This window comes from Theropithecus gelada, chromosome 13 (assembly GCF_003255815.1).
Source record: "Theropithecus gelada isolate Dixy chromosome 13, Tgel_1.0, whole genome shotgun sequence".
Classification (NCBI taxonomy): Eukaryota; Metazoa; Chordata; class Mammalia; order Primates; family Cercopithecidae; genus Theropithecus; species Theropithecus gelada.
In genome coordinates, this window is record NC_037681.1 from 44,130,379 (window position 1) to 44,156,901 (window position 26,523).

Here is a 26,523-nt window from a genome sequence, read left to right on the forward strand (position 1 = left end):
CTGCTACAAATATACTTTTTCCCAGACTATATCTATTAATTTAAGGAATGCTTTCTGTCATGTGTAATTTAAAATTTTATATAATCAAATTCCTTCATATCTTTATGTTTTCTAGCTTTTGTGCATTGCTTAGAAATTACTTTCACACATAAGATAATAAATACACTGACCTTGTGAATTTTTCCAGTACTTTTATAGTTCCACTGACCATGTCGAGTTCATTTTGGGCTATAGAAAAAGGTAGGAAATCCTAGTTTTATTTTGTTTTGCTTTTTCCCCTATTGGAGGAACTTGCTAGTTTTCCAAGACCATTTGGTAAATAATCCATTTCTTCCATTTACTGATATGAAATGTCATCGCCGTTGTGGTCATCACCATCAAATTCTACTTCTACAAAAGTCTAAGCATGAATTGTCTCTTCTAATACTTTTGTCTATTCTTGCACAGGCACACATTCTTTATTACTGTAACTCTATTACACCCTTAAAATTTTGGTAGGGCCCCCAATGACACTTTTTCCTCTAGAATTCTCCTTGCTAGTCTCATATTTATTTTCTAGAAGAAACACAGAACTCTTTTTTTTAACTTCTCTCCCTAAGTCTTGAGGAGATTATAATTGGAACTTAATTTATACATTAATTTAGGAAAAAAACCTCACAGTCTTTGAACTTAAAGCCTTACCATTTAGTTGTAAGCAGTAGCAGTGGCAGCAACGGTAGTAGTAATAAGCATGAATATAACTAACTTTCATTGAGGACTATATGTCAAGCGTATTTGATAACCTCATGGTGTCATCTCTGTTTCACAGATGAGAAAATTAAGGCTCAGAGTGTTAAGCTACTTGCCCAAGGTCACAACCACAACTGAGATTTTAGTCTGCATAACTTGACTTGAGTCTACACTCTGAATTAAATAAGTTTAACACAGTAATTACAAACAAGGTGTGCTTCTTCCTCTAAAGCTCCACATATTAACACATTATCATTAGTATGAAAACACCATAAGTATTCTAGCCAGGCATGGCTCTCTCTACGAAGATGGCACTGTGAAGTATTCACTGAGATATGCCCATCCCAAATCCCCAGACTTTCTTGTTCCTATATAGTGGTTCACTCCCAATGCAGAGATCTGCAGCAATGATCAGATCATGGGAGCTGAGAATAAGAGGTGATGAGAATATTGACATTTAATTGATATCTAAAGCAGAGAAACCATCTAAACTTTGCTATTTCTTAATATAAAGATTAATAGTAGTGTGTACACACACATGCACACACATACACACACTAGAAGTACATTCACATATGGAGTTGAATGCTCAACAGGTTTTTAACTGCCCAAATACATTTGAAATTTATCTATGTAGAACATTCCAACCCTCCTGCCTCAAAAGAGTCGATCAGAAGACTGAAGATAACAAACAAAATTCTTGGCTTTTGGTTTACCAAATAAGCTTCTGAGTTCTCAAGGTGGAGATTTTAGTTTGAGACAACCAAATTTTGAAGTCTACAAGCTTGGTTTGAGACCCAAATGCCAAATCTCTACAGATATATTTACTTCTTTGGGAGGCCAAGGAGGGCGGATCACGAGGTCAGCAGATCGAGGCCATCCTGGCTAACATGGTGAAACACCGTCTCTACTAAAAATACAAAAAATTAGCTGGGCATGGTGGCATGTGCCTGTAGTCTGAGCTACTTGGGGGGCTTAGGCAGGAGAATCGCTTGAACCCTGGAGGCAGAGGTTGCAGTGAGCTGAAATGGCGCCACTGCACTCCAGCCTGGGCAACAGAGTGTGACTCCGTCTCAAAAAACAAACAAACAAACAAACATATATTTACTTTAGGGATATGGGAAGAATACAAGAGACTAGACCACCTCTGGCCTCCTTAATAAAGATGGTTTCCTCCCCCCGCCAAGAAGAAGACTGATGATACTATGAAAGGCAGAGAGCATTCCTAGCGGGAGGCTTCTCTGGCCTTTGGGTTGGGAAACAAACAAACAAGGTATGTCTTTCATATAGTCAACTGTCCTCCTCAGCAACTTTTAGTTTTCTTCTCATAGTCCCTTCATACTGTTTCTGCTAATTCCTAGGTAAACTTAGTTGCTATTTTAATTGGGACCTCTTCTTCTATTATATTTCTAACTTATTATAGTATTTATAAGAGAAAAGTATCATTTTAAAACATTAACTTTGAAAGTGTCCACCTTACGGAATTCCTTTATTGTCTTTCATCATTCTTTAGTTGACACTGTAAGTTTTCCATATAATTAATCATATCATAGGTAAATGCTTACAAATTCAATGTATCCTTTCCAATACTTGTATCTCTCAATGTCTAACTGAATTAATCTTACATGCTTTAGTAATGTTATATTACTCTTTTGTTGCGCTACTAGATTTCATTTGTAATAGTTTCTTTGTGATCACTGCTTAAATGAGATTGGCCTACAGTTTTATTTTGTATTTCCCTGAAAGATGTGATATTGTTGGTTTTGCCAATTTCATAGCTTTCCTCCTATTCCTATGCCTTGGAACAGTTTGACTAGCATTAAAATGATCTTATCCTTTAAGATTAAAATAATTCACCTGTGAAACCATCTATGTTTAATGGCTTTAAGATACGTGCTGAATTTCTTCTTCCACAGTGATTTGTTTAGATTCTCTCCTCTCTGGGGTCAATTTTGTTGATTTATATTTTTCTACTAAATCATTTGGGTTTATTTTAAATGGTACTGAGTAATTCTCTTACTTGCATACAACCTGCAGTAATTTTGTCTCTCTAAAAAGAAAAATACGAGTAAATATATAAATCAACATTATTGGAAAACACATCCAGGATGAGTTAAATGTGTCAAACTGGGAGCAAAATACTGGAGGATAGCATTTAATTCAGGGGTTTTGGAAAAAGAAACCTTTAAATAGGGCTTTAAAAGTGATAAAGTGCTGGTAGGGTGTTCATATCCAGAGACTGTGAGTAAAAGAGAAACTAAATCAATACTACTATGAATTGTTTAAAAAATGCATATTTCTTGCTACAACGTAGGAAATGGCCAATTATAGTATATGTATTATTTGGAAAACGTAACTGGGAAAAAAACAACAAAATTGTGTGAAATGTTTTAAGTGTTACTACTCCAGTTATCTAACTCTAAAAGTAGGCTAAGTAGCAAACTACAAAATGGCATTCCTTTCTCTAATTTATTTATTTGAAACACTATTACTCAAACATTTAATGACCACTATCAGCTGGATACCTTGTCAGAGTTACAAAAATGGCTTAGATATGGTTCCTTAGCTCAAAAAATGTATTACCCTCATCCCTAGTTTCAATATGACATAATATATCCATGGTTATATATAACAACCTCAAGAAATATAAACAGCCCCACTAGAACTTTGCATCACAAACCAGTAAATATAAAATAACTGAAAGTCAAATATCAAACACACAACTATCAACACAAATATCTATAATTTTTGAACGGCTATCACTATTCTAATATGAATATTAAATTCTGATATCTCAAACTGGATATCATTTCCCTTTCTATGATAAGGCTCTAAGAAAAGACAAAAGTCTGAAACTGCTCTGAGACCACAGCTTTGAACAGAGGGTCAGAAAAAGGCAAAATAAACTCCCTTTCTACATACAATGCATAATGAAACAGGGTATTAAAATTTCAGTAAGGAAGATCATGAGAAAGACAATGAGCTCACCTAAAAAACTGTATGCATCAAAAGGATCCTTTACACTAATACTAGAATGCTAATGAATAACCAACAAAAAGTTAATATTCATATCATACTCTGAAAAATCTTATCTGTAAACACTACACACTAGAAATATTACCAAAATATAAGCAATAAGAAAGTCAGAAGTGCTCTGATGTGATACAAACCTACCTGTGCACATGATTCCTCAGGTGTTTTGGCACTAACTGAATAAAGTGCTGGGAGATCTAGTCTATGCACAGAGAATCTTTCTAGAGTGTGCAAAAGTGCTGGAGCAAGGTGAGAAGTTTGACCTGAGCCCCGTTCTCCAGATAGCAGTAAGCGTGGCCTGTATGAGGTTGGCTGATGATACGGTGACCTGTAATACATGTAAGACACAATTATTTCAAAATCATACATTCTGAAGATAAATATGAAATATCAGGCAAAATTTTTACATTAAAACAATTTAACTCAAAATTAATAGAACTTTCCTATATTATTTTAGTACAGTGGTTTATTTTTTCATTAATTATGGTTTTAAAATGTTGGTACCTCTGACCATATTAATAACCAAGATATCAAAGTATAAAATCCACTTTACGGGCCGGGCGTGGCAGCTCACGCCTGTAATCCTAGTGCTTTGGGAGGCCGAGGCTGGCAGATCACCTGAGGTCAGGAGTTCAAGACCAGCCTGGCCAACATGGTAAAACCCTGTCTCTACTAAAAATACAAAAATTAGCTGGTTGTGGTGGCGGGCATCTGTAATCCCAGCTACTTGGGAGGCTGAGGCAGGAGAATCACTTGAACCCGGGAGGCGGAGGTTGCAGTGTGTTGAGATTGCACCACTGCACTCCAGCCTGGGCAACAAGAGCAAAACTCTACCTAAACAAACAAACAAACAAATAATGAAATAAATCCACTTTCAAATAAAATAACCTTGGTATTCCTGCTATCATACCACATATATTAACTTGAAGATGCATTAAACTCCAGTATCATTTGGTTATTAATTATCCAAGGTTAAATGTTAGGAATCTCACTTTTTGACAAAGAGGTAGATCTGAAGATTATTCCAAATGTAGGACTCAATTAACAGGCGGGGCCTTTAGGAGGTGATTAAGTCATGAGCGGTCAGCCCTCATGAATGGATTAGTTATATTATCAAAGGGCTTGATAATAAAACTAGCTAGCTAGTCCCTTCAATCCCTTCTGCCATGTGAAGACATTACTGGTCACCTCCAGAGGAAGCAGTGCTCGAGGCAGAAACCAAGCCCTCACCAGACACCAAATCTGCCAGAGCCTTGATCTTAGACTTTCAGCCTCCATAACTGTGTATAAATTTATGTTGTTATGTTCTCACTCATAAGTGGGAGCTGAACAATGAAAACACATGGACACAGGGAGGGGAACATCACACACCGGGGCCTGTCTGGGGGTGGGAGACCAGGGGAGGGATAGATAGCATCAGGAGAAATACCTAATGCAGATGATGGGTTGATGGGTGCTGCAAACCACCTTGGTAGGTGTATACCTATGTAACAAACCTGCACATTCTGCACATGTATCCCAAAACTTAAAGTATAATAAAAATAAATAAATAAATTTAGGTTGTTTATAAATTACTCTGTTTAAGGTATTTTGTTATAGCAGCAGGAACAAACTAAAACAATCACAATTTTTAAAATAACAAATATATATAAACTTCTTCCAACACATATTATTTCTGTAACAACAAAAACTAACTGTTCCTACCCTGATAGATGACATCTAAAGCCCCATACCAGAGAAGGAAAATATATTAAACCAAACTTGAACTTGTCATTTCGAGATTCTACAGCACCATTAAAATAACAAATGAAACAAAGTTTACTCTCACTGTGGGTAGTCCTAGATATTCTAAGGCAATACAATAAGAATAAAGCAAATTTAAAATGGAACGAATAGAAAGCAATAAAGGAAAAAATTGACACCTCTAAAGCATGAGATTATGTAGTAGCAAATCCAAGAAATCAACCAAAAACTGTCAGAATCTACAAGCAAAGTAACAAGACAGAAGAAATAGAAAAATCAATAGATTTCCTAAACACCATCAATAACCAATGTAAAAAAGGAAAGGAGATTCTATTCACTGCAAAAAAATAAAAAAATTAAAAGGTAAAACAAGCATTATCAAATTATAGTCTTAGCAAGAAAAGAGTAAAACTGAGCCTGAACACAAAGACTAAATATATAAAGACCTCAATTCTTCCTAATCCATTTACTTTTTCATTTTATACGCATAGGATTTTCAAGTTGAAATCCCAAAAGAATTTTTGGGAGGAGGGGAGTTTCAACTTATTCACAACTTTAACTGAAAGAATAATCAAGTAAGAACATCAAGAAAACTTTTTAAAAACATGCTACCACCTGGGCGAGGTGGTTCACGCCTGTAATCCCAGCACTTTGGGCGGCTGAGGCTGGTAGATCATGAGGTCAGGAGATTGAGGCCATCTTGGCTAATACAGTGAAACCCCGTCTCTACTAAAAATACAAAAAATTAGCTGAGCATGGTGGCACGTGCCTGTAGTCCCAGCTACTCAGAAGGCCGAGGCAGGAGAATCGTTTGAACCTGGGAGGCAGAGGTTGCAGTGAGCCGAGATCGTGCCACTGCGACAGAGCGAGACTCAGTCTCAAAAAAAAAGCTTCCAATTTTAATGCATTCAAACATGTTTTAGTAACAAGCACTTCACAGAGATTTCTTGTTCAATTTTCTTAACAATTCTGTGAAACACATAGTTTCATTTTATTAAACAGATAAGAAACCAGGGTGCGTGGAGGTTAGCTATAAAGTTGTATAACCAGATAGAAGAGTTCAAATTGTCATTCAAGCCCATTTGACTGCAAAGCCCGGGTTCTGAACTCACGATGTTAAGATGTGTCCTACTTTATACTGAAACACATTATAGAATAACAATTAATAGAATGTAGAATACACCAAAGAAACAGAATTAAACATAAAAGGCAGCCTAGGAAATGATTAATCGTAATCATTATATGAAGGAATTTCATATAAAATGAAATAATGTATATGCATATAAATGTATAATACTTTATATGAATAAAATAGTTATGATTCATAGTATAATTCATATAAAATATTTTATTATTTTATACTATCAGATAATATGAATAATATATAATATATACATTTATATTAATATAAATTTATAAAATTTATAAGAATTTGTATTTTCTTATATGAAATAATTTCATATAAGAAAAGAATCATAAAAAACAAATGAGGGCAACACAGTGGCTCACACCTGTAATCCCAGCACTTGGGAGATTCAGGTAGGCAGATCATTTGAGCCCAGGTGTTCTGAGACGAGCCTGGGCAACATGGCAAAACCCCATCTCTACAAAAAATTTAAAAACAAAAAAATCAGCCAGGCTTGGTGGTGTGCACCTGTAGTCCCAGCCACCAGGAGGCTGAGGTGGGAGGATCACATGTGTCCAGGAAGTCAAGGCTGCGGTGAGCCATGATGGTGCAACTGCACCCCAGCCAGGGTGACAGAGTGAGACCTTATCTCGAAAAATAAAATAAAAAGAACAGAAATGGATGATAAAATAAACGTTTAAAAACGGAGGAGTCAGGTCATTTCACAGCATAAGCAAAATGAATTCTAACACAAAATTTAAATTAAAAGATTCACATATTTTTAATTCATAATAATCTAAAAACGTCTGTAACTCAAAAATTATAATCTGAACCAAACAGTAAACAACCAAATGGCATAAAGAATTTGTCATACAGCAGGGCACGGTAGCACGTGCCTGTAATCCCAGCTACTTGGGAGGCTGAGTTGGGAGGATGACTTGAGCTCAGGAGTTCAAGACGCCTGGGCAACATAGAGATCCCATCTGGAAAAAAAAAAAATTGATAGAGAAAGCATAAAAAGAAAATTTAATAAAAAGAATTTGTCATAAACAGGAATGGTTCTTAATGTATAAAGAGTTTATATGCATAGTTTTTTTAAAAAACCTCCATGGGCAAAGGATGAAAACAGACAATTCAAAAAGAAAATAGAAACAGGAAACTTTTTAAAATGTTTATTTAATTATATAACTATAGAATATCTCCCATGCTGAATGCCTTAGCCCTAAGTATCAAACAATACCAGTGTTGTCATAGAGCATATAATTGAGTGGTATTTAGTAAAAAAGTTAATACACAAATTACCATAATTCAATGTGATTAGTAAGTGGTACTGTTTAAGTACACAGTGCTATGGAAGATACCAATTAGAGACTCATAGAAGGCATTCCTGGAAAACTGTTACCAAGACAGAAACCCAACAGACTGGAGGTACAAGAGATGAATTCCAAGACTGCAAAACAGGATGCACAAAGGACCAAAGGTTAAAAAGAACATGGCTCTTTGGGGTAACTAATACAGTTCATATAGCCAGTTTTGGTTTTGTTTGTTTGTTTGTTTATTTTGAAGTACTGGGGACAAGTTGTGGAGGGTGCGGTAAAGGTACTAGGGTGCGGAGAGAAAAAGGAAGGTAAGTTAGACTACGAAGGGCTACAAGGGTTTTGTAAGCCATGTTAAAAGTTTGGAATGTGGCCGGGCACGGTGGCTTACGCCCGTAATCCCAACACTTTGGGAGGCCAAGGCGGGCAGATCACGAGGTCAAGAGATCGAGACCATCCTGGCCAACATGGTGAAACCCCGTCTCTACTAAAAATACAAAAAAATTAGCCAGGCGTGGTAGCAGACACCTGTAGTACCAGCTACTCGGGAGGCTGAGGCAGGAGAATGGTGTGAACCCGGGAGACACAGCTTGCAGTGAGCCAAGATCGCACCACTGCACTCCACCCTGGGCAACAGAGCAAGACTCCGTCTCAAAAAAATAAAAATAAAAGTTTGGAATGTGTACTGAAGACAATGGGGAAGCACTAAGATACTTTAGAGCAGCAAGATAATCATATACAAGTTTAGGGCAGATAACTCTATCTCAGCATGTCAGTATGGGAAAGGGTTTTGAAAGAAGGCAAATGAGAGGAAAGATAATCAGGCATCTGCTATAGTAACCCAAGCATGAGATGTGAATGACAGTTCAACAAGAATAGTGTTAGAGGAAGAAGGAATAGCCTGCAATGAGACTTATTTAGTAAGAAAAATCAAAAAGACTTGGTCATTGACTAGACAAAGAAAGAAAGAAAAGGAAAGAAGTTGGGAATGATGTCAAATTCTAGCTGAGACAACTGAATGAATGGTGACTCATAGGAGTCACAGGGAGAGGAGCGACATAGTCCAGCTATGTATGAAAAGATCCATGGTACAACCAAGGGGAGATGGGTCACTGGTCAGGGTCTGAAGATCAAGAGCAATCTAGGCTTGAGAATGAAACGGTAGTCATCAACACAGAGATTAAAAAATTGAGAAAACAGAAATGAAAATAATGATAGACATCTTTTATCTGTTAGATGAATAAACCAAAAATTAATTTCAACACCCATTATCAATGAGAGGATGGGAAAATTGATATCCTCATAACCAGTAGAAGAAAAGCACAACTTTTCTGAAATTATATGTGATAGATCTAAAGATGCCAAAATGTATGCCCAAAAGTATTCAGTAACTCACTCCACTCCTAGGGACTCCCCAACCTCTTACTATCTTCTACATTTTTTCCCATAGTACTTATCTTCTAACATTTTATCTATCTAGCAAGCTATTACATTTATTGTTTTACTGTCCATCTCCTCTATTTAAAAATATAAGTTCAATGAGGGCCAGGATCTTACCCTATTTTGTTCACTGCCCTATCCCAAGTACCCAAGACAATGTCTGGAACATGATGGGCACTTTCACAAAACATTTGAATGAGTGAATGAATATATGAAAGAACAAATGAACAATTCAACCAAACAAAAAGATACTATATTCATCTATCTGGTTTGTAAAGATTTTAAAAGATAGTGCTCAGAACTGACAATGGTATAAGAAAAATACCACTCTCATACATTAGTATGAGAAATGTAAACTAGTACAAGCCTTCTGGAACACAATTTAACAATCTGTGTCAACATGTTAAATGTATACGCTCTGACACAGCAATTGCAGTTCTTAAAAATTTATCTTACGCTTTGAATCAGAGAGTGGTGTAAAGATGTATACTTAGAAACAAGTCTACTGTTTATAAAAGAAGCTTGAAACCTTCAAATTTTACCAATAAGGGTCTATAAATTGTGGAATATCCAAAGTGTAAGATAATATGCAGCTATCTTAAAATAGTGGTATTAAACATATGCTGATATGAAATAATATTCCCAACATAGTGAAAAAGTAAGTTATATTAACAACTTAGAGAAGGATATAATCCAGATAATGTATGGGTCTATACATTATACATGCATAGAGAGAACATGGAAGTGTGGTCACCAAAACTTTAACAAATATTACCTGCAGGTGCTGGGGCTTTAATTTTTACTTTCTTCTTTATGCTCTTCTTTATTACTTGAATTTTCTACAGTGTATATCATCTTTCTAATCAGAAAAAACAAAGCTATTTTCATTTGAAAAACCTCAGAAAGCTCTGTTTCTAATCACCCTTATGGTAATATAAAGTAAGAAAGAAAATTTATTTTCCATCACAAGGCTTCTCTACCAGACTGGTAAACCTTAACTATCTTGACTTCTCCTTTATATTAAATGTAAAAAAAAAGAAAAGGTTTCAACACTGTTTCAGGAGACTATTTCCAGAAATCCACCAGCAATACCCAGGCTAGTGTGACTAAAAACCAGCACTAAAGTTACATTTTCTTCTGGCCAAGCAGTTTTTTTTCTGCATTCATCTGTAATACTAACACATCTTGCTCAAACAGAAAACTAAACCAACCAAACAAAAAAGACCACATGTTGCCCATCTTAAAGGCCTTAATTCTACAGTGTATGCTTCTTGGAGAGTGTGAAATATATTGCTCAACTTACCTAAAGAAGCAATGCAATTCCCTAGCTACTTACTAAGCTCAGAAATAATTTGGAAAAATATGATCTTAGGAAACAAACAGCACAGAGTCTGGCTCTGTCACCTGCTAGCAACATGATCATGGGCAACTTATTTAACTTCTGTGTGCTTCAGTTTCCTCATCTATAAAATGAAGATACCACAAATGCAGTATGATTGTTGAGAGGCCTATATATATTACTGAATATGAAGCACAGATCTTTACATACCAAACGTGTATCTAATTTGTAAAAAGCACTCAGATGCAAACTCCTAACCCTTCATAATGAAAAGGACAGCAAATATCACTTTCTCCTTTGAGAACTTCCCAGACTTTCAGCAGAATTAGTTCTGCTTTCATAGCACTTTCACAGTATTGAAATGTTTGTCACCCCCAATAGTGAGACCTTCTCCAAAGAAAGAACTATGTTATATCTTATTCATGCTTAGGTTTTCAGTATCTCATACAATGCCTGGCATAGGGTAAAAAAAGAAAAATTGGATAAATGGGTAGGTGAACAAAGAAATAAGTGAATAAATATTACTAAAACATCTAAAAAATGCTTATTCTAGAATATAGTTGTCTCATTACTTAATGAAAGTCAAATCAATGAACTCGAAAAGCTTACGTAAAGGAAGCTAAAATTAAACCAATTCTTTCAGAAAAGCTAAAACAAAATGAGCCATACCAATGTCTCACATTAAATCAGTGGCAGGAAATGTCCTCAATAAAAAGTTAAAACTTAACACTGGACATGATACTTTCTAATATCAAAATCTATTTCTGTATTCCTTTATTGACAATAATTATCTTATAAAATTAAACACGTCTTTTGATAGTTTCTTTGTTTCTGCTACTACATAATACAAATTCAAATAACTATAACTGTCAAACACACATACACACACACACAGAGGGAGAGAGGGAGAGAGAGAGAGGGAGGGATAGAGAAGGAGGGAGGGAAGAAGAGAGGGAGAGGGAGAGAGAAGGAAGGAGAGAGAATGAGGGAGGGAAGGAGAGAGAATGAGGGAGGGAAGGAGAGAGGGAGGGAGAGGGATGGGGAGAGAGAGAGAGAGAGGCTAGCCAGGTGAAAGGCAAAAAAAAAAAAAAAAGGCTTTCCCATAACTATCGATAAAACAAATTTGTAAAATGGTGGAAGAGCCTATAAAAAAACTTCCCCGAGAGCATAAAAGAAAGGATCTGGAGAAGAAGAAAAAAACTTACAAAGAGTTTGCTATTAAAGAACACATGAAGAAAAAAAGAGAAGATGAAAGTAATTTAGCCTCATTTTAAAAAACGAAAAACAAGAAAGGGTTATCAATGCAAATAATCAACATTTCACCAAAATCTACACAGGAAAATTTCAAGTTGGAGACTTAAATTTGTTCAAAATATTAAAAGTACACACAATCCAGCCTCTTCTAATAGAAGTGCTATTAGATCTACCTAACGGAAGCTTTATGGTTCTTCAACTATGGGCTAATTATGTAAATGCAAGTAAAGATGCTGTTAGTGTTTGAACACTACTTGGCCTCTTAATTTAAAATCAGATTTGCACTAAAAGTGTTTACCTAGCATAGTGCACAGCAAAAGTTGCTTTAACACAGATAATAAAAGGATAAATGTAAATTGAAAAACCATGAAATCCAAATTATAAAAGTATAATGTTTCTAGAAAATCAAAAAGTTATTTAATTACTGAACAATTTCTAAATCAAAATCTCTTTTACTAGCTTTAGAGACCTAAATGATCATCTAAAGTTTATTACAAATTAAAGTACTCCAGATCATGGCTAATATTTCATTTCTGCCCATTAAATAAAAAGCAATAAAGTTGGGGCTCATGACTTGACTTTCTAAGGGTAAGCCTTCCTCTGCCTCCATGGGGGAAAAAAAATTCACACCATCACTTTTAAAAAAAGTAAACTTGGCTGAGTGCAGTGGCGTATGCCTATAATCCCAGCACTTCAGGAGGCCAAAGCAGGCAGAGCACCCGAGGTTTGAGACCAGCCTGGACAACACAGTGAAACCCCATCTCTACTAAAAATACAAAAATTAGCTGAGCGTGGTAGCGCACACCTGTAATCCCAGCTACAGAGGAGGCTGAGGCACAAGAATAGCTTAAACTCAGGAGGCAGAGGTTGCAGCGAGCTGAGATCGTGCCACTGCACTCTACGCTAGGCGACAGAGTGAGACTCTTGTCTCAAAAAAAAAAAAAGAAAAAAGAAAAGTAGCAGGAAAGATTCTTCTAGTTGAAGGAAAAAAACACCTAAGTAGTTAACCAACAAGCTATTACCACATGAATAAGAATACATAGTAAAAGTTTTCCAGAATTGTGTCCAAACAACAGAAAAACAATATCCTCACAGTTATAACCATAAGTAAAAATATACTATAATTCTAATCATAAAGTATCAAAAATCGCTCTAAATACAAAGAAATTTGATATAAATCACTCACATTGTAAAATGAAGGTAGGGTTTATGTATAGCAGCAGCTGATGACTGTTTCTTTGGTGATCCTGAGTGACAATGGGTCTCAAAAATTGATAAAGCATTTTCATCTTCACTATCCTCTAAAATTAAAGTTTCTATATCTGTTTAAAAAAATCACAATGTTATGAGGCTCATAAAGTCATTTAATATTAGTGCCTTACCAAAGCTAAGAAAAATTGGGTTAAAAAATCAAATGACATTAATAAGTGATCTATCAAATAATACAGGCAAATTGACAAACTGCAGCTTTTAAAATAACCTATAAACAAAATTAATAAAACATTTTCACCTTTACAGACTATTTACTTAAGTATTATGAAAGATAATTTGGAAGAACTCACTGACTGGCTTAAAAAAAAAAAACAAGTCTGGAAAAGAAGTGGCACTCTCATAAAATCCCACCTATTTAACTAAAAATCTCTGAGTTAATTATGACCAAAACCAGTCCATTTCATATTTGGTTTAATTAGTAGGTTAGCTGAATCAAGGCCAGTTCTTATAAAAGCAACAAGGAACAAACTGACCCTTATTTTTTAAAGAGGATACACCTTTTCAAGGAAGACTTAGTCTAGTTAAGATGGAGTCAGAAATTCCGTCAAAGCTAATCTTAAAAATATACTCATTCATACAGCATTATTCTCTCTATGGGCCTTCAGTTACCACTCAGGGAACTAACTAGAACTAAAATCTCTACTGGGAATGCAACACTTAAAGCCTCACCTGGACTACCAACAGCTATACTTCAAACATGCCTAATTAAAAGTGACAATTCATTCAATAAAAAGTAATGCTACATGTGTACGGGATATGAGAGAGAATTAAGATTAAGAGAAATCATACCCTTTCAAAACAAAAAATATGCAGATGCATTCTAAAATTAGATACTAAATTATGCTGGCAGATAGAGCTCTCATGTGGCTTTTAAAAGCTAAATATTTAATCGAGACCATCCTGGCTAACACAGTGAAACCCCATCTCTACTAAAAATACAAAAAAAATTAGCCAGGCATGGTGGCAGGCGCCTATAGTCCCAGCTACTAGGGAGGCTGAGACAGAAGAATGGCGTGAACCCAGGAGGCAGAGCTTGCTGTGAGCTGAGATAGCACCACTGCACTCCAGCCTGGGTGACAGAGCGAAGACTCTGTCTCAAAAAAAACAAAAAAAAAGCTAAATATTTAGTACAAGTCATATTTTAATCTGGGAAATAACTGAGTATCTTTTGAGTGATAATTTCATACACAAGGAAATGATATTTATCTAAGAAAAACATTAAAGGTCAAAACAAGCCAGAATAAATAATATGACTAAATAGCTAAAAACCAATTACTGATAATCAAATAAAATTTGGTTGCTCTTCTCCACTGGTCATGTCAACTAGTTCTACCAACTGAAACTAAAGCATACTTTACATTTACACACAAAAAAGCTATAAGAAAACATAGATAATAATGCTATAAAATGGTAATTCACAAATGGAGATAAAAAGCTATGATGAAAGAAAAGGTTTTTATGATTTTCTAAAGGTGACATAAGTTTTTTGGGAAGTTTTGGTACATAAAATACATATGAAATACATTTCCAGTTATAAAATTCAGAAATAAAAAATACACAAATCATGGTATGGTGCCTGGCTCACAGATATTCAGTAAAATATTCATTCCCCTCTGCCAAATTTAAGAAATCAGGTATTCCATGTGATATCTTATGTGACTCTGTCACTAAACAAAGTTTCTGAAAAATATATTTATGACAAAAGAATTCATTGAACAACATTCATAATTTTTACTATTTTTTTTTAATGTTAGTGTAATTCTCCGAATAATTTTCTATTTGGTGCGGACTGCATTCCAGACAAAGTGCTAGGAACTGGAGAAATTAAGATAATCAAAAGACATTACTTTCCCTTCAAAGTTTATGAGCTTTATACTCTGATTAGGATGTTAATCTAATTTTAAAATTTTTTTCCTGTAAATGAGTGATGTTTTTAATTTGATTTATTTATTTATTTATTTATTTTTTAAAGAGACAGGGTTTCACCATGTTGGCCAGGCTGGTCTCGAACTCCTGACCTCAGGTGATCCGCCTGCCTTGGCCTCCCAAAATGCTGGGATTACACAGGCGTGACTCACCGCACCCAACCATGAGTGATGTTTTTCAAAGTAGTGTTCTGTTTTTATCTCAGGTGCAAAGTACTATCTAGAGGCTTGATAAAACTCAAGACCCTCTACAACGGGGTTCTCATTTACTCCCTTATCAATACCTTACACTCCTATGAGCACTGCACACTGCAGAGTGCCCTACCAATAACAACAAAATGATTAGTTTAATCCAAAGAAGCAGTATAGCAACATAGGTAAGAGCAAGGGCTGTCATCAGGCTCCCTGGGTTGGGGCAGGCCCCAGAACTTATTCAATGACCTTATATTAACTAAATTACCAGGCTGGGCACGGTGACTCAAGTCTCCAATCCCAGCACTTTGGGAGGCCAAGGTGGGTGGATCACCTGAGGTCAGAAGTTCGAGACCAGCCTGACCAATATGGTGAAACCCCATATCTATTAAACAAACAAACAAATACAAAAATTAGCTGGGCGTGGTGGCACACACCTGCTATCCCAGCTACTTGGGGGGCTGAGGCAGGAGAATTGCTTGAACCTGGGAGGCAGATGCTGCAGTGAGCTGAGATCAGGCCACTGCATTCCAACCTGGGTGACAGAGACACTGTCTCAAAAAAAATAAATTACCAGCCTGTATCTCCCACTCCCCCGCTCTATATAATCAGAGTGCTTACCTGCAAGCCTGTTAAGAGGATTAATAAGCCGGGCACGGTGGCTCACACCTGTAATCCCAGCACTTTGGGAGTTCAAGGCCGGTGTATCATCTGAGGTCAGGAGTTGGAAACCAGCCTGGCCAACATGGTGAAACCCTGTCTCTACTAAAAATATTTTAAAAATTAGCCGGGCATGGTGGCAGGCACCTGAAATCCCAGCTACTCGGGAGGCTGAGGCAGGAGAATCGCTTGTACCCGGAAGGCGGAGGTTGCAGTGATCCAAGACAGCACCATTACACTCCAGCCTGGGCAACAAGAGCAAAACTCCATCTCAAATTAAAAAAATAAAATAAAAAAGGATTAATAGGTGACAATTTGGGGCTTTAAAGGTTAACCTATTATTATAGTCAACTTTCTAAAGATAGTAATAGCCCTACATTAAGATGATCAGAACGTCCCAAAAGTGAACATTCACTCATTTGTCTTACAAACATTCACCAGGCAACTACCATATGCCAGGTAATATGCCAGGCCTGGAATATATAGTACTGAATAAACAGATATATTACAAAAGTGACACATAAATAATCTTGTGAGGAAACTATATTTATTTATTCCTGTATTTGTTTCATCTTAACAATATGAAAAAGTAGTTTAGAGTACCTTCTTTTTTGTCACTCTGGCTAATTTCAGCATGAGGAAACACTTTTTGCAAGACCGCTAGGATGTTGTTGAAGCTTCTTTCCAGCAGTGGCCTTATGATGGGGGACAGTGCATGCCCTGAAGACATCACAGCACGTTGCGAAGCAGGCACAATATTCTGCATTGCATGGTAAAAGTCTTGAGCACTAAGCACTATTGAGGAAACATCCAGCTGCAGTTTATGACTGCTAGCATAGATCTGGGGATAACGCCTCCGCAGCGCAATCAGGGCGGCTTCAGTGCACAGGGCCTTGATATCAGCTCCACAGTAGCCTAATGCACAAAAGGAGAAGGACAGCAAAGGTACATTCATTATTCCATGCACCAACTTTAGCTAACGTCATCATCAATACTAAATCAATAACTATGTGCAATTTTACCAGCAAAATGAAAACTAGCCATTTAAAATCACCAAACAAAACTGCTGAATAAAGGGCTGAATACTTACATTAAGATTAAAAATGTTTTGAATATTTTTAATTAACAAAAACATAAGCTAACAATATTAAAACAAGCTATGTATCTTAAGTATGTCCTTGATATAAGCTTTAAAACAAAAGCCATGTATTATGTGATTAACTGATTACAATGTACAACTTTTTTTTTTTTTAAGAGACAGGGTCTCAAAAAAATAAATAAATAAGAGACAGGGTCTCACTCTGTTGCCCACCCAGGCTGGAGTGCAGTGGTGCAATCCGGCTCACTGCAACCTCTACCTCCCACCCTCAAGCGGTCCTCTCACTTCAGCCTTCTGAGTAGCTGGGACTACAGGCATGTGCCACCACACTTGTGTAATTTTTTTCTTTTCTTTTATTTATTTTGTAGAGATGAGGTCTCACTATATTGCCTAGGCTGGTCTCAAACCCCTGGGCTCAAGTGATCCACCCGCCTCGGCACCCTGAAATGCTGGGATTACAGGCACGAGCCACCACAGCTGGCCTACAACATACAACTTTCTTTAGAAAAAAAGTTTTAAAAGAATAATAGTTTCATTTCAGTCCTTCATCAATACTCACAATCATTAGGTTAGTCCTCAAGACATTATACTTACTTATAAATGATTTTTTCTAATATTATTAACTTCCAAACACGTATAAAATAGTATATAAAAAGAAACTTCAAAAACAAAGCTATTCTACTACCAACTCTGAGTGCAACCAACTATTAACATTCAGTTACTCCCATAATTATCATTTAAAATTGTAATTCATCTGATAGTTCCAAATATATTAAAGTAAATAAGAACATTAAAAAATATTTCCATTGATTTTCCACATTAATTTTCTTTGTTTAGTTTAAAATGACTGATAATCTAATTCTAAGGGTTATACCAACATGGGGTATTATTACCCATGTTTAATGGATGATACAATCAAACAACAGATCAAGCCCCAGTGTTTTTAAGTCATTTCATTCATCTGAGTAACAAATACATACAAAAACACATGCTCTGTTGCATCCTTGTCACAAAAAGGAAGAAAAGCTCAAACTAGCCACACTGTTTTTCCTGTTAGCAATTAAACTTGCATTTGGCCACAATTATCAGTTATGCCAGTAGGGGGAACCATTCGAATAGTTATAGAATATTAGACCCTAACTAAGCTCCTCAACAAACAATACCAGGTTTATTTTTATTTTATTTTTGGGAGACAGCATATCGCTCTGTTGCCCAGGCTGAAGTGCAGTGGATGATCATGGCTCACTGCAGCCTTGAGTTCCTGAGCTCAAGAAATCCTTCAGCCTGCTGAGTAGCTGAGACTACAGTGTGTACCATCACATCAGGCTAATTTTTTGATTTTTTTTTTTTTTTTGTAGAGATAGGGGTCTCACTTTGCCCAGGCTGGTCTCGAACTCCTGGCCTCAAGCAATCCTCCTGCCTCACCCTCCCAAAGTGCTGGTGTTATAGGCATGAGCCATCACATCTGGACTATTTATCTTTTTACACCTCACAATGACCTTACAGAACATTTAAATACTCAACTAAAAATGGTGATCACAAAGGAAAACTTATTAAAAGTTAGGGAAAAACTTAATATGACCTAGAAGAACTTAATTCAGAAGACTATAAGCAGATTAAGCACTAACATTGTTCCATGACAGCAATCTGTCTCACAAATAATTCTCTGGATAACCAAATTTACCACTAGTGTCTCATTTTATTTTCTATTTCTCAAAGAACAAACCTGGAAAAAAATTACCTTTTCCTTTTGCATATATACCTGTTTCATTAATTCAATAATGTATAGAACACTAGCTCAAAGTTATAAACAGTTAACAAAATAATCCAAGGATCTGATTATAGAATGTGAATTCTGTCTTCCATTTCAGAGGAAATAAGGAATATACTACCATCTTCAAACAATATAAACAATTACGTTTCTATTTCTTCTTTAAAACGATATACACAGTTAATGAACATACTATATGGTCCTATTTTAAGTGCAAAAGCCTAAGTTTAAAAAAATTAAAACTCAGAAACTATTAAGGCAAAACAAATAATTAGCCACTAGAAGGTATTTTACATAGTAAATGTTACCCATAACATTTATGTTTGCCATAACATGTTAATTACATATATAACAGCAATGTATTATTGTTCATCTTTCCCTCATTTATTCCAGACAAATAAATGATCAATAGACCCCATTTAATGAGGTAGATTTTCACATTAATTATTATAACCAACAGACTTATTAAGGAGGAAATTTTTTTACATTAGCTTATAAGTAAGAATTACCAGTTTATATCTGTGGTTCTCACCTTGATTATCCACCTGAATAAACACTGAAACTTAAACAAAAAAAACGGATTCCCAAGCCCCACAATAAACCTAGTGAATCAGAATCTCTGGGGGCTTGATGATATGTGCATTTCAAGAAAGCTTTAGAAGTGATTCTGATACACACAAAATTGAGAACTACTGATTTAACATACTTCCTTCTAAAACTTTAAAAGTGCATCATAACCATGGCTAAATGGGTTACACTTAGGGTAACCACATGTGCTGGTTAAGCCTCTTGTTCTGCCATAATTAATAGCACACATTTTCACTCTCAAAGAGTCCTTGTTTAGACAATAAATAATATGATCATTCTAGTAATACTGAAAATATACTACAGCCTTTTAGGAGTTAAAAGTTAATATTTAAAAAAGTATAAACATCCCTTTCATAACCATACTAAATCTACCATTACAATTCTAATACTCTGTGAACACATTTAGATATCAAATAAAGAGCATTCCTGAATACTGCTATTAAGATAGAAATTGTCCTGAAAGACTGAAAACACAGCTACTAAAGAGGTTAGACTAGAAACAAGGTCATAACAAAATTTTATGAAGTTTTAAGTACAGCATCACACATAATGAAGGCCCACAAGACAGATACTTCATTGAGACTCTTTCATTGTTTTAGCCCTCTCATTGAAAATGGAATAGAAAAATATGATTAGAGTTGAGTGTTTCATTAATCGTAAGTTCCTACTATTTATGCAAATGTTCCTGATATCAATGTATATTGAGTTTTTCACTATGCAAAAATCACACCCAATATGCATGCAAAAACCTCTAAGAACTTGGGAATTTCAAGGTAAAAGTTACCAAATCCATAACCTCTAACAAAAGGTCAGCTATCTTCACAGATGTTCATCAAGACTACACACTCTTTTATTAGGCATAAATGTCAATGAACTGAACCTATTCATGTTAAAACATGTTTGGCATACATACACTAAGTGAGTTTGTAATGGATTTAAAATTACTATTTCACTCCCGTTTGAAGATCTGAATTTTTTTTTTTTTTAATGTGAACCGGTTTCTCAGATGGAATGAATGTCTTAACAAAAAACAGAAGTCATTTAATTATAATGGATTTTTATGTCACTGTCCAGGAAGAAAATGGTATATAAGCAGAGTCTGCAGACATACTACCACCCCACAGAGGGGAAGAAAAACAAGGTAAGAGAAATTTATCAGTCTTGTAAGAAATTATACCATGAAAATTTAAAAACTTAAGAAACTGCCTAAAAGTTAAAAAAATCACTTGGAAAAATGAGAAGTATTGTCTTTGGAAATGCAAAAGGAAACTAAGATTCTATTATTTGGGATGAAGAATTAAACTAGAGTGTATAATATTTCAGATGGTAGACAGGATAATAGAAAGTAATTTAGAATACCTATCTCTTAGGGAATTTCCAAAATGATTTGACAACTTGACTTCTGCTTATTTCAGTTAAGGATCATTCTGTGACAAATTTACAGAAAAATCGACAGATTTCCCAGTCTGATCTGAACTCTAGTAAAATATCATCATAAATAAAAGGGGTCTATTTTCAAAAAGGGAAAAGACTGGATTTTATACCAAATACCACCCTCTCCCAAAAAGCAGCACAAGGCTTTGCAAAGGTCAAGCCAAATTAACATGAAATGTGTTTGGCGCATGCTCTCTTATACCAGGCAAAGCTTAAACTGAAGTAGTGCTGGAGAGATTTACGTTTTCTCCTCACCAGAAGATGTCGAGGTCTTTGTGGTTCAAAAGCTGAGGGATGCTGCTTCGGAGATGGAAGTCCCTGTGGATGAAGAGGATAATTTGGATGTAGCTAACTGAATGGACTAATGTTCTATTTAAGTTTTAATTATTTGATGGTGGATCACAATGATTTTTTAAATTAAGTTGTTCTTTTTGGCTTTGGTAACTTTAAAGTTTTCCCAAGTAAGTTATTGTCAGTGGACTTTTTTGGGGGATTTCTTCACAATGCTTAAAAAGTTCATGAAGATTGGTTTTTTTTTTTTTAATTTATATTTTTCAGAGTATGAGAGGAAAACAGACAAAAGGGGGGGAAAGAATGAAGGAGAAATACCTGTGTGTATTTTCAGCTGCCTAATATTGTATGCCTTTTTATTTCAGACCTAATTAGAGTCAAAACCCTGAATTCCATCTCCTATATGTGATCATCTGTGCAGATAAAACACTCTCACCACGTCCTAGCAGGACAGTAGCGTTCATTCACTCTGTGGAGAGATCTTCCACTCTGTGAAAAATTTAAAGTTAAATTGGAAAGTTTTATATTTGGGGAAATACTACCAAATACCATTAACTATTTTCTTTGAAGACCTCTCCCACCCAACTTCTTTCTAGACCACAGGAATGAAAATGAGCCCATTGTGTAATCTGCAAAGTAAAAGTAAAAGGCTGCAGTCCTGCTTTGACATGGACTTTTCTCTCTCAAGTTTAAGCTATTCTTCTTAGTAAAATTTCTAAGAGGGAATGATATTCAAAAGGAGATCCTGTATTAATATTATAGATACCCAGCACTCAGTGAAAGGCATGTTATTATTGAGCTTTGTTAACTAAACACCTAATGGCAGTTAAAATTCTAATTTACAAGTACTCAAACTTTTAAGTGAAACAGTTAAAATAACTCTAAAATATAAAGGCAGAGCCAATCTACTGCACAATCAAAAACATAACTATGCTTATTTACACTCCAAACATAAGGGGAAAGGGAGGTTGAGCAGAATAAACAATGACAATCAAATAATTCAAACAGTAACACTCACCAACACATTTTTCAGCCAATTCACCTAAAAATGCATCTGACAATTTTGGATTCCAGTCCCTGGTATGGATCTGTAAGATGTGTTTTCTTGCCTAAGATGAAAAGCACAGATATATAAAATCTTGCCCAAGAAGAAAAGTACAGATAAAATATTATCAATCCTTCAAATACGTTAGGTGGAACAAATTTTGACTAACCATATCTCATTAAAACTTTTATTTTTAAAAAATTTAAACACCTTAGCATCTATCTACATCAACTCTGATTCCAACAATAAATCTGGGAGACATGTAGTAGAGATCTTTTCTGTGTTTCACAACCTAAGACATTTAATGTTGTGATAGGTGAAGAAAATTGACTGGCAGCATATAACAACTAAGTGACTCATGTGGGACTAGAATTCAAAATTATATTTCACTTTTCCACCATACCACTTTTACCATTTGAAAATATACGAACAAAAAACTTTCATGTTATAAAAGTTATAGTCATAATTTTAAACAAACTTTACATTTCATATAATTTGTGGTATTATGATCAACAATGAGCAAAATAACAAGTAACTTAAACTTGAAAAAAGCTTTTAATTTGAAAAGTATTCAAGTTTAAGTAAATATCATGCATGCCAGTTGTGGTGGCTCACACCTGCAATCTTAGCACTTTGGGATGCTGAGGCGGGAGGATCGCTTGTGTCCAGGAGTTCAAGACTAGCCTGGACAACATAGTGACATCCTGTCTCTGCAAAAAAATTGTTTTTCAATTAATTGGGCATGGTGGTGCACGCCTGTGGTCCCAGGTACTCAGGAAGCTGAGGTGGGAGAGTCCCTTGAGCCTGAGAGGTCGAGGCCTGCAGTGTGCTGTGATCACGCCGCTGCACTCCAGCCTGGGTGATAAGAGTGAGATCCTGTCTCAAAGGGAGAAAAGAATATATATATATCTCATGCATATTATTACTTTGTCAGTTAGTTGATGCTTTGGCATTTAATACATGGTACTTCAATAAATTTCAATTAAATTCATTGAAAGATCAAAGTGTTATAAACAATTTTACATTGATTTCAACATTCTCTAGCTTAAATCTACAATCAAAATTTTAACGTCTTGCTTTCAAAACAAACAGAAATTCATTTTTCTAAAATAGTTTTTTTGTTTTTGAGACTGAGTCTCGCTCTGTCGCCCAGGCTGAAGTGCAGTGGCGTGATCTCACTCACTGCAACCTCAGCCTCCAAGGTTCAAGTGATTCTCGTGCCTCAGCCTCCTGAGCAGCTGGGATTACAGGCACTCGCCACCACACCTGGCTAATTTTTGTATGTTTAGTGAGACAGAGTTTCACCATATTGGCCAGGCTGGTTTTGAACTCCTGACCTCAAGTGATCCACCCGCCTCGGCCTCCCAAAGTGCTGGGATTACAGGCGTGAGCCACCGTGCCCAGCCTAAAATAGTTTTCTTAAAAAAACACTAACATATAAAAATCTATAATCAGCTGATACTAACCACCACCAACAGTCAGATCAGAATTTTGTTTTCACATCTGCCTTCTTTGGAGAAAATTACAACACTTTTAAAAAATTGAATATGCTTGTTCCCTCAACACTGCTATCTAAGCTTCTTGAGATATGAAAAAGCAAATTATAACCAAGATGATAACATCTTACTGACTTGATGAGGAATTTGGGGACCAGCAACAAAACAGAACAACTACAAAGTCATCAAGATAAATCTTGCTCAAAAAGTTGACAAAATCTGGAATCAATCGCTACAGTTTCAATTCCAAGTTCTAAGTTAGGCATTCAGCTATGAAAGTTAAAGCAATGATATGACACTTATTTTCTTCCAACGTGAAGTATCTGCTTGAACAGATACTAAAAAAAAAAAAAGAAAGTCCAAAAGAAATATCAACCTAACAGCACATATATTCTGTAAGATGACATTAAGAATCTATACAAACTTCATTAGCAGCACAGGTACTGTGCTGCTAAGGGTGATTACAAGACCCTTAAAATATCAAGAACATGTAAAAAAAAATTATGCTGGAAGATATCCCAAAAAGAGATCCATTCTTATCCTCTCATTTCCCTAAAAAGAGGTTTAAAGTAATGAAATTAATTATCAAAGGTTAGCAAGTTATTTTCAGGTCCCTAATAATGCTCTTTCCCTATATAATCCAATCAAAGTCACCTTCCTTTTGTCATACTAAAAACAAGACATGGAATGAAGAAAAAATTATTTAAATGTAGAAATCAAGAAATGTTCATTATGTATTTTACTCTATACGGCATACCAAATAGTAAGTCAAAGGGCTTCCTCTAATAGAAAGTAACTTCTATTAAACATCAAAGGCAAATTCAAGCCCCTCATTTTTCAGAATCTACAAGTACACATACAAATATATATTACTTATAACAATCATAAAAATGATGATAAAGGAAAATAAAAGAAATTTAAAAGCATTATTGCATATGGAAGGTGTGTACTATTTTATGCAAATAATTAACAAAATTATTAAAATTTGAAAACAAGATTTAGTTTTATTAATCTTTTACTTAATCAAATAGCAAGAGTCATGATATTCTACTGGCCAAACCACAGGACTGAGACACTGACCGGTATCACTTTAAATTAATGACCCAAATGGGTCCTTATTACTACTACCCTTAATACTTCCCTAGGTCATTCATTATGCCTTTCTCCTAGCAGACTATTTCACAGCACATCTTCGCATTCCACTGATGACCGTGCCTCCCAATTCACTGAGAAAATTGAAGCAATCAGAAAAAAACTTCCATAGATTCCCCACATCCTAATCACCAAAGATGTCCACCCATCAGCATGTGTGCCAACAATATTCTGTCTTCTCTCTATTGTCACAGATGAACTAGCCAGCTCCTATCTAAAGTCATTCATGCCACTTTTATGCTAAATCCTATCACTTTTTGCCTACTGACATCTCTCAATTTCACATAAAAATTCCCTTTTCTACTAGATTTCTTCCATCTTGAAAACAATGAAACACATTATCTTGCCCCTGCTTCCTTCAATATCATATCACCTAAATTCTTTGCTTCCCTTTGCAGAAAAACTCTTTTTAAAACATATCTATATTCACTCCCTCCAATTCCTTCCCATTTTCTCTTGAACTAACACACTCCAATTAAGCTTTTGCACCCACTACTAACTGAAACTGTTCTCATCAGATTCACTGACGACCTACATAATGATAAATACAATGACCAATTTTCTGTCCTTAGCTGAATGGACTTAGCAACATGTGACATGGTTAATCACACCCTCCTCATTGATACATTTTCTTCACTTAGCTATCAGAACACCCCACTCTCTTAGTTTTCCTCTTATCTTACTGACTGCTCTGTAAGAGAGAAGACTTGGTAATCTCATCTAGTCTCAGGACCTTAAAAACTATTTAAGGGAAAAAGGTAAACAGCCAGCATAGGCCTTTCCACAGACCCAGGCCTGAGAATAACGACCTTATATTTCAGTCTCACAAAACTGTTTGCTCGAAATGTTAGAAAGAGAAAGTTAATGTGGAAAATTATGTTCAAGATCCATGCTGTGCAATATAGTAAGTCATGAGCCACACAATGCTATTTTATTTAAATTTTAAATTAACTAATACTAAACAAAATTTAAAATGCAGTTCTTTAGTCACACTAGCAACATTTTAAGTGTTCAATAGCTACATGTGGCTAGTGGCTACCACAATGCATACTGCTCAAAGAACAATGCCAAAATAGAACACTTCCATCATCACAGAAAATTATATTAGACAGTGCTGTTCTAAACCTTGTTTACTGTTAAACCCTTGATTTGCGTGAACTGAACCTGGACTGTGAGGGCTGTGATTGGCATATAGACTCTGAAGCCTACTTAGCTAAGATAGTACAGAAGACAATTGGGAAATCAAGGAAATGGCTTTCCTGTGCTGTCTCTCAGAACTAAGCACATTTCCCCATGTACTGAAGAGTATAAAAGCTGTGCTTGGACTGTTGTTAGATGTCCCAAACAAAAAAGTTGATGCTTCCCCACAGTGAAGTAGACTGTACCTACTTCAGCCCTATCTGCTACAAATAAACACACCAATATGCACTCATACATTCCTGAAGGTTGCACTTGTGCAATGAAAATAATGCTATATATGCTATGTTTCCTGTTCTGACAAAGCTAAATAAATCTGGTGCCAATTTAAAGCTTGTAAATTAGATTGTCAATCCAAATCTGAGTCAACTACTGGTGATTGTGGAGACTGATGTCAAACTGAGGAACGAACTGCTCTACA

General features: G+C 35.6%; 1 protein-coding gene across 4 annotated transcripts in view; it reads right to left on the reverse strand.

The window, feature by feature from the left end:
• The window catches only part of ATAD2B (ATPase family, AAA domain containing 2B), a 175,188-nt gene that overhangs the window by 56,859 nt on the left and 91,806 nt on the right, over positions 1 to 26,523 (reverse strand). For all 4 annotated transcript variants that reach the window (XM_025354788.1, XM_025354787.1, XM_025354786.1 and 1 more), the window contains 4 exons: positions 22,231 to 22,321; positions 16,633 to 16,944; positions 13,167 to 13,302; positions 3,904 to 4,090 (listed from right to left, as the gene is read on the reverse strand). In XM_025354788.1, the coding sequence (XP_025210573.1) occupies positions 3,904 to 4,090; positions 13,167 to 13,302; positions 16,633 to 16,944; positions 22,231 to 22,321 (726 nt within the window). The remainder of the gene's footprint in view (positions 1 to 3,903; positions 4,091 to 13,166; positions 13,303 to 16,632; positions 16,945 to 22,230; positions 22,322 to 26,523) is intronic.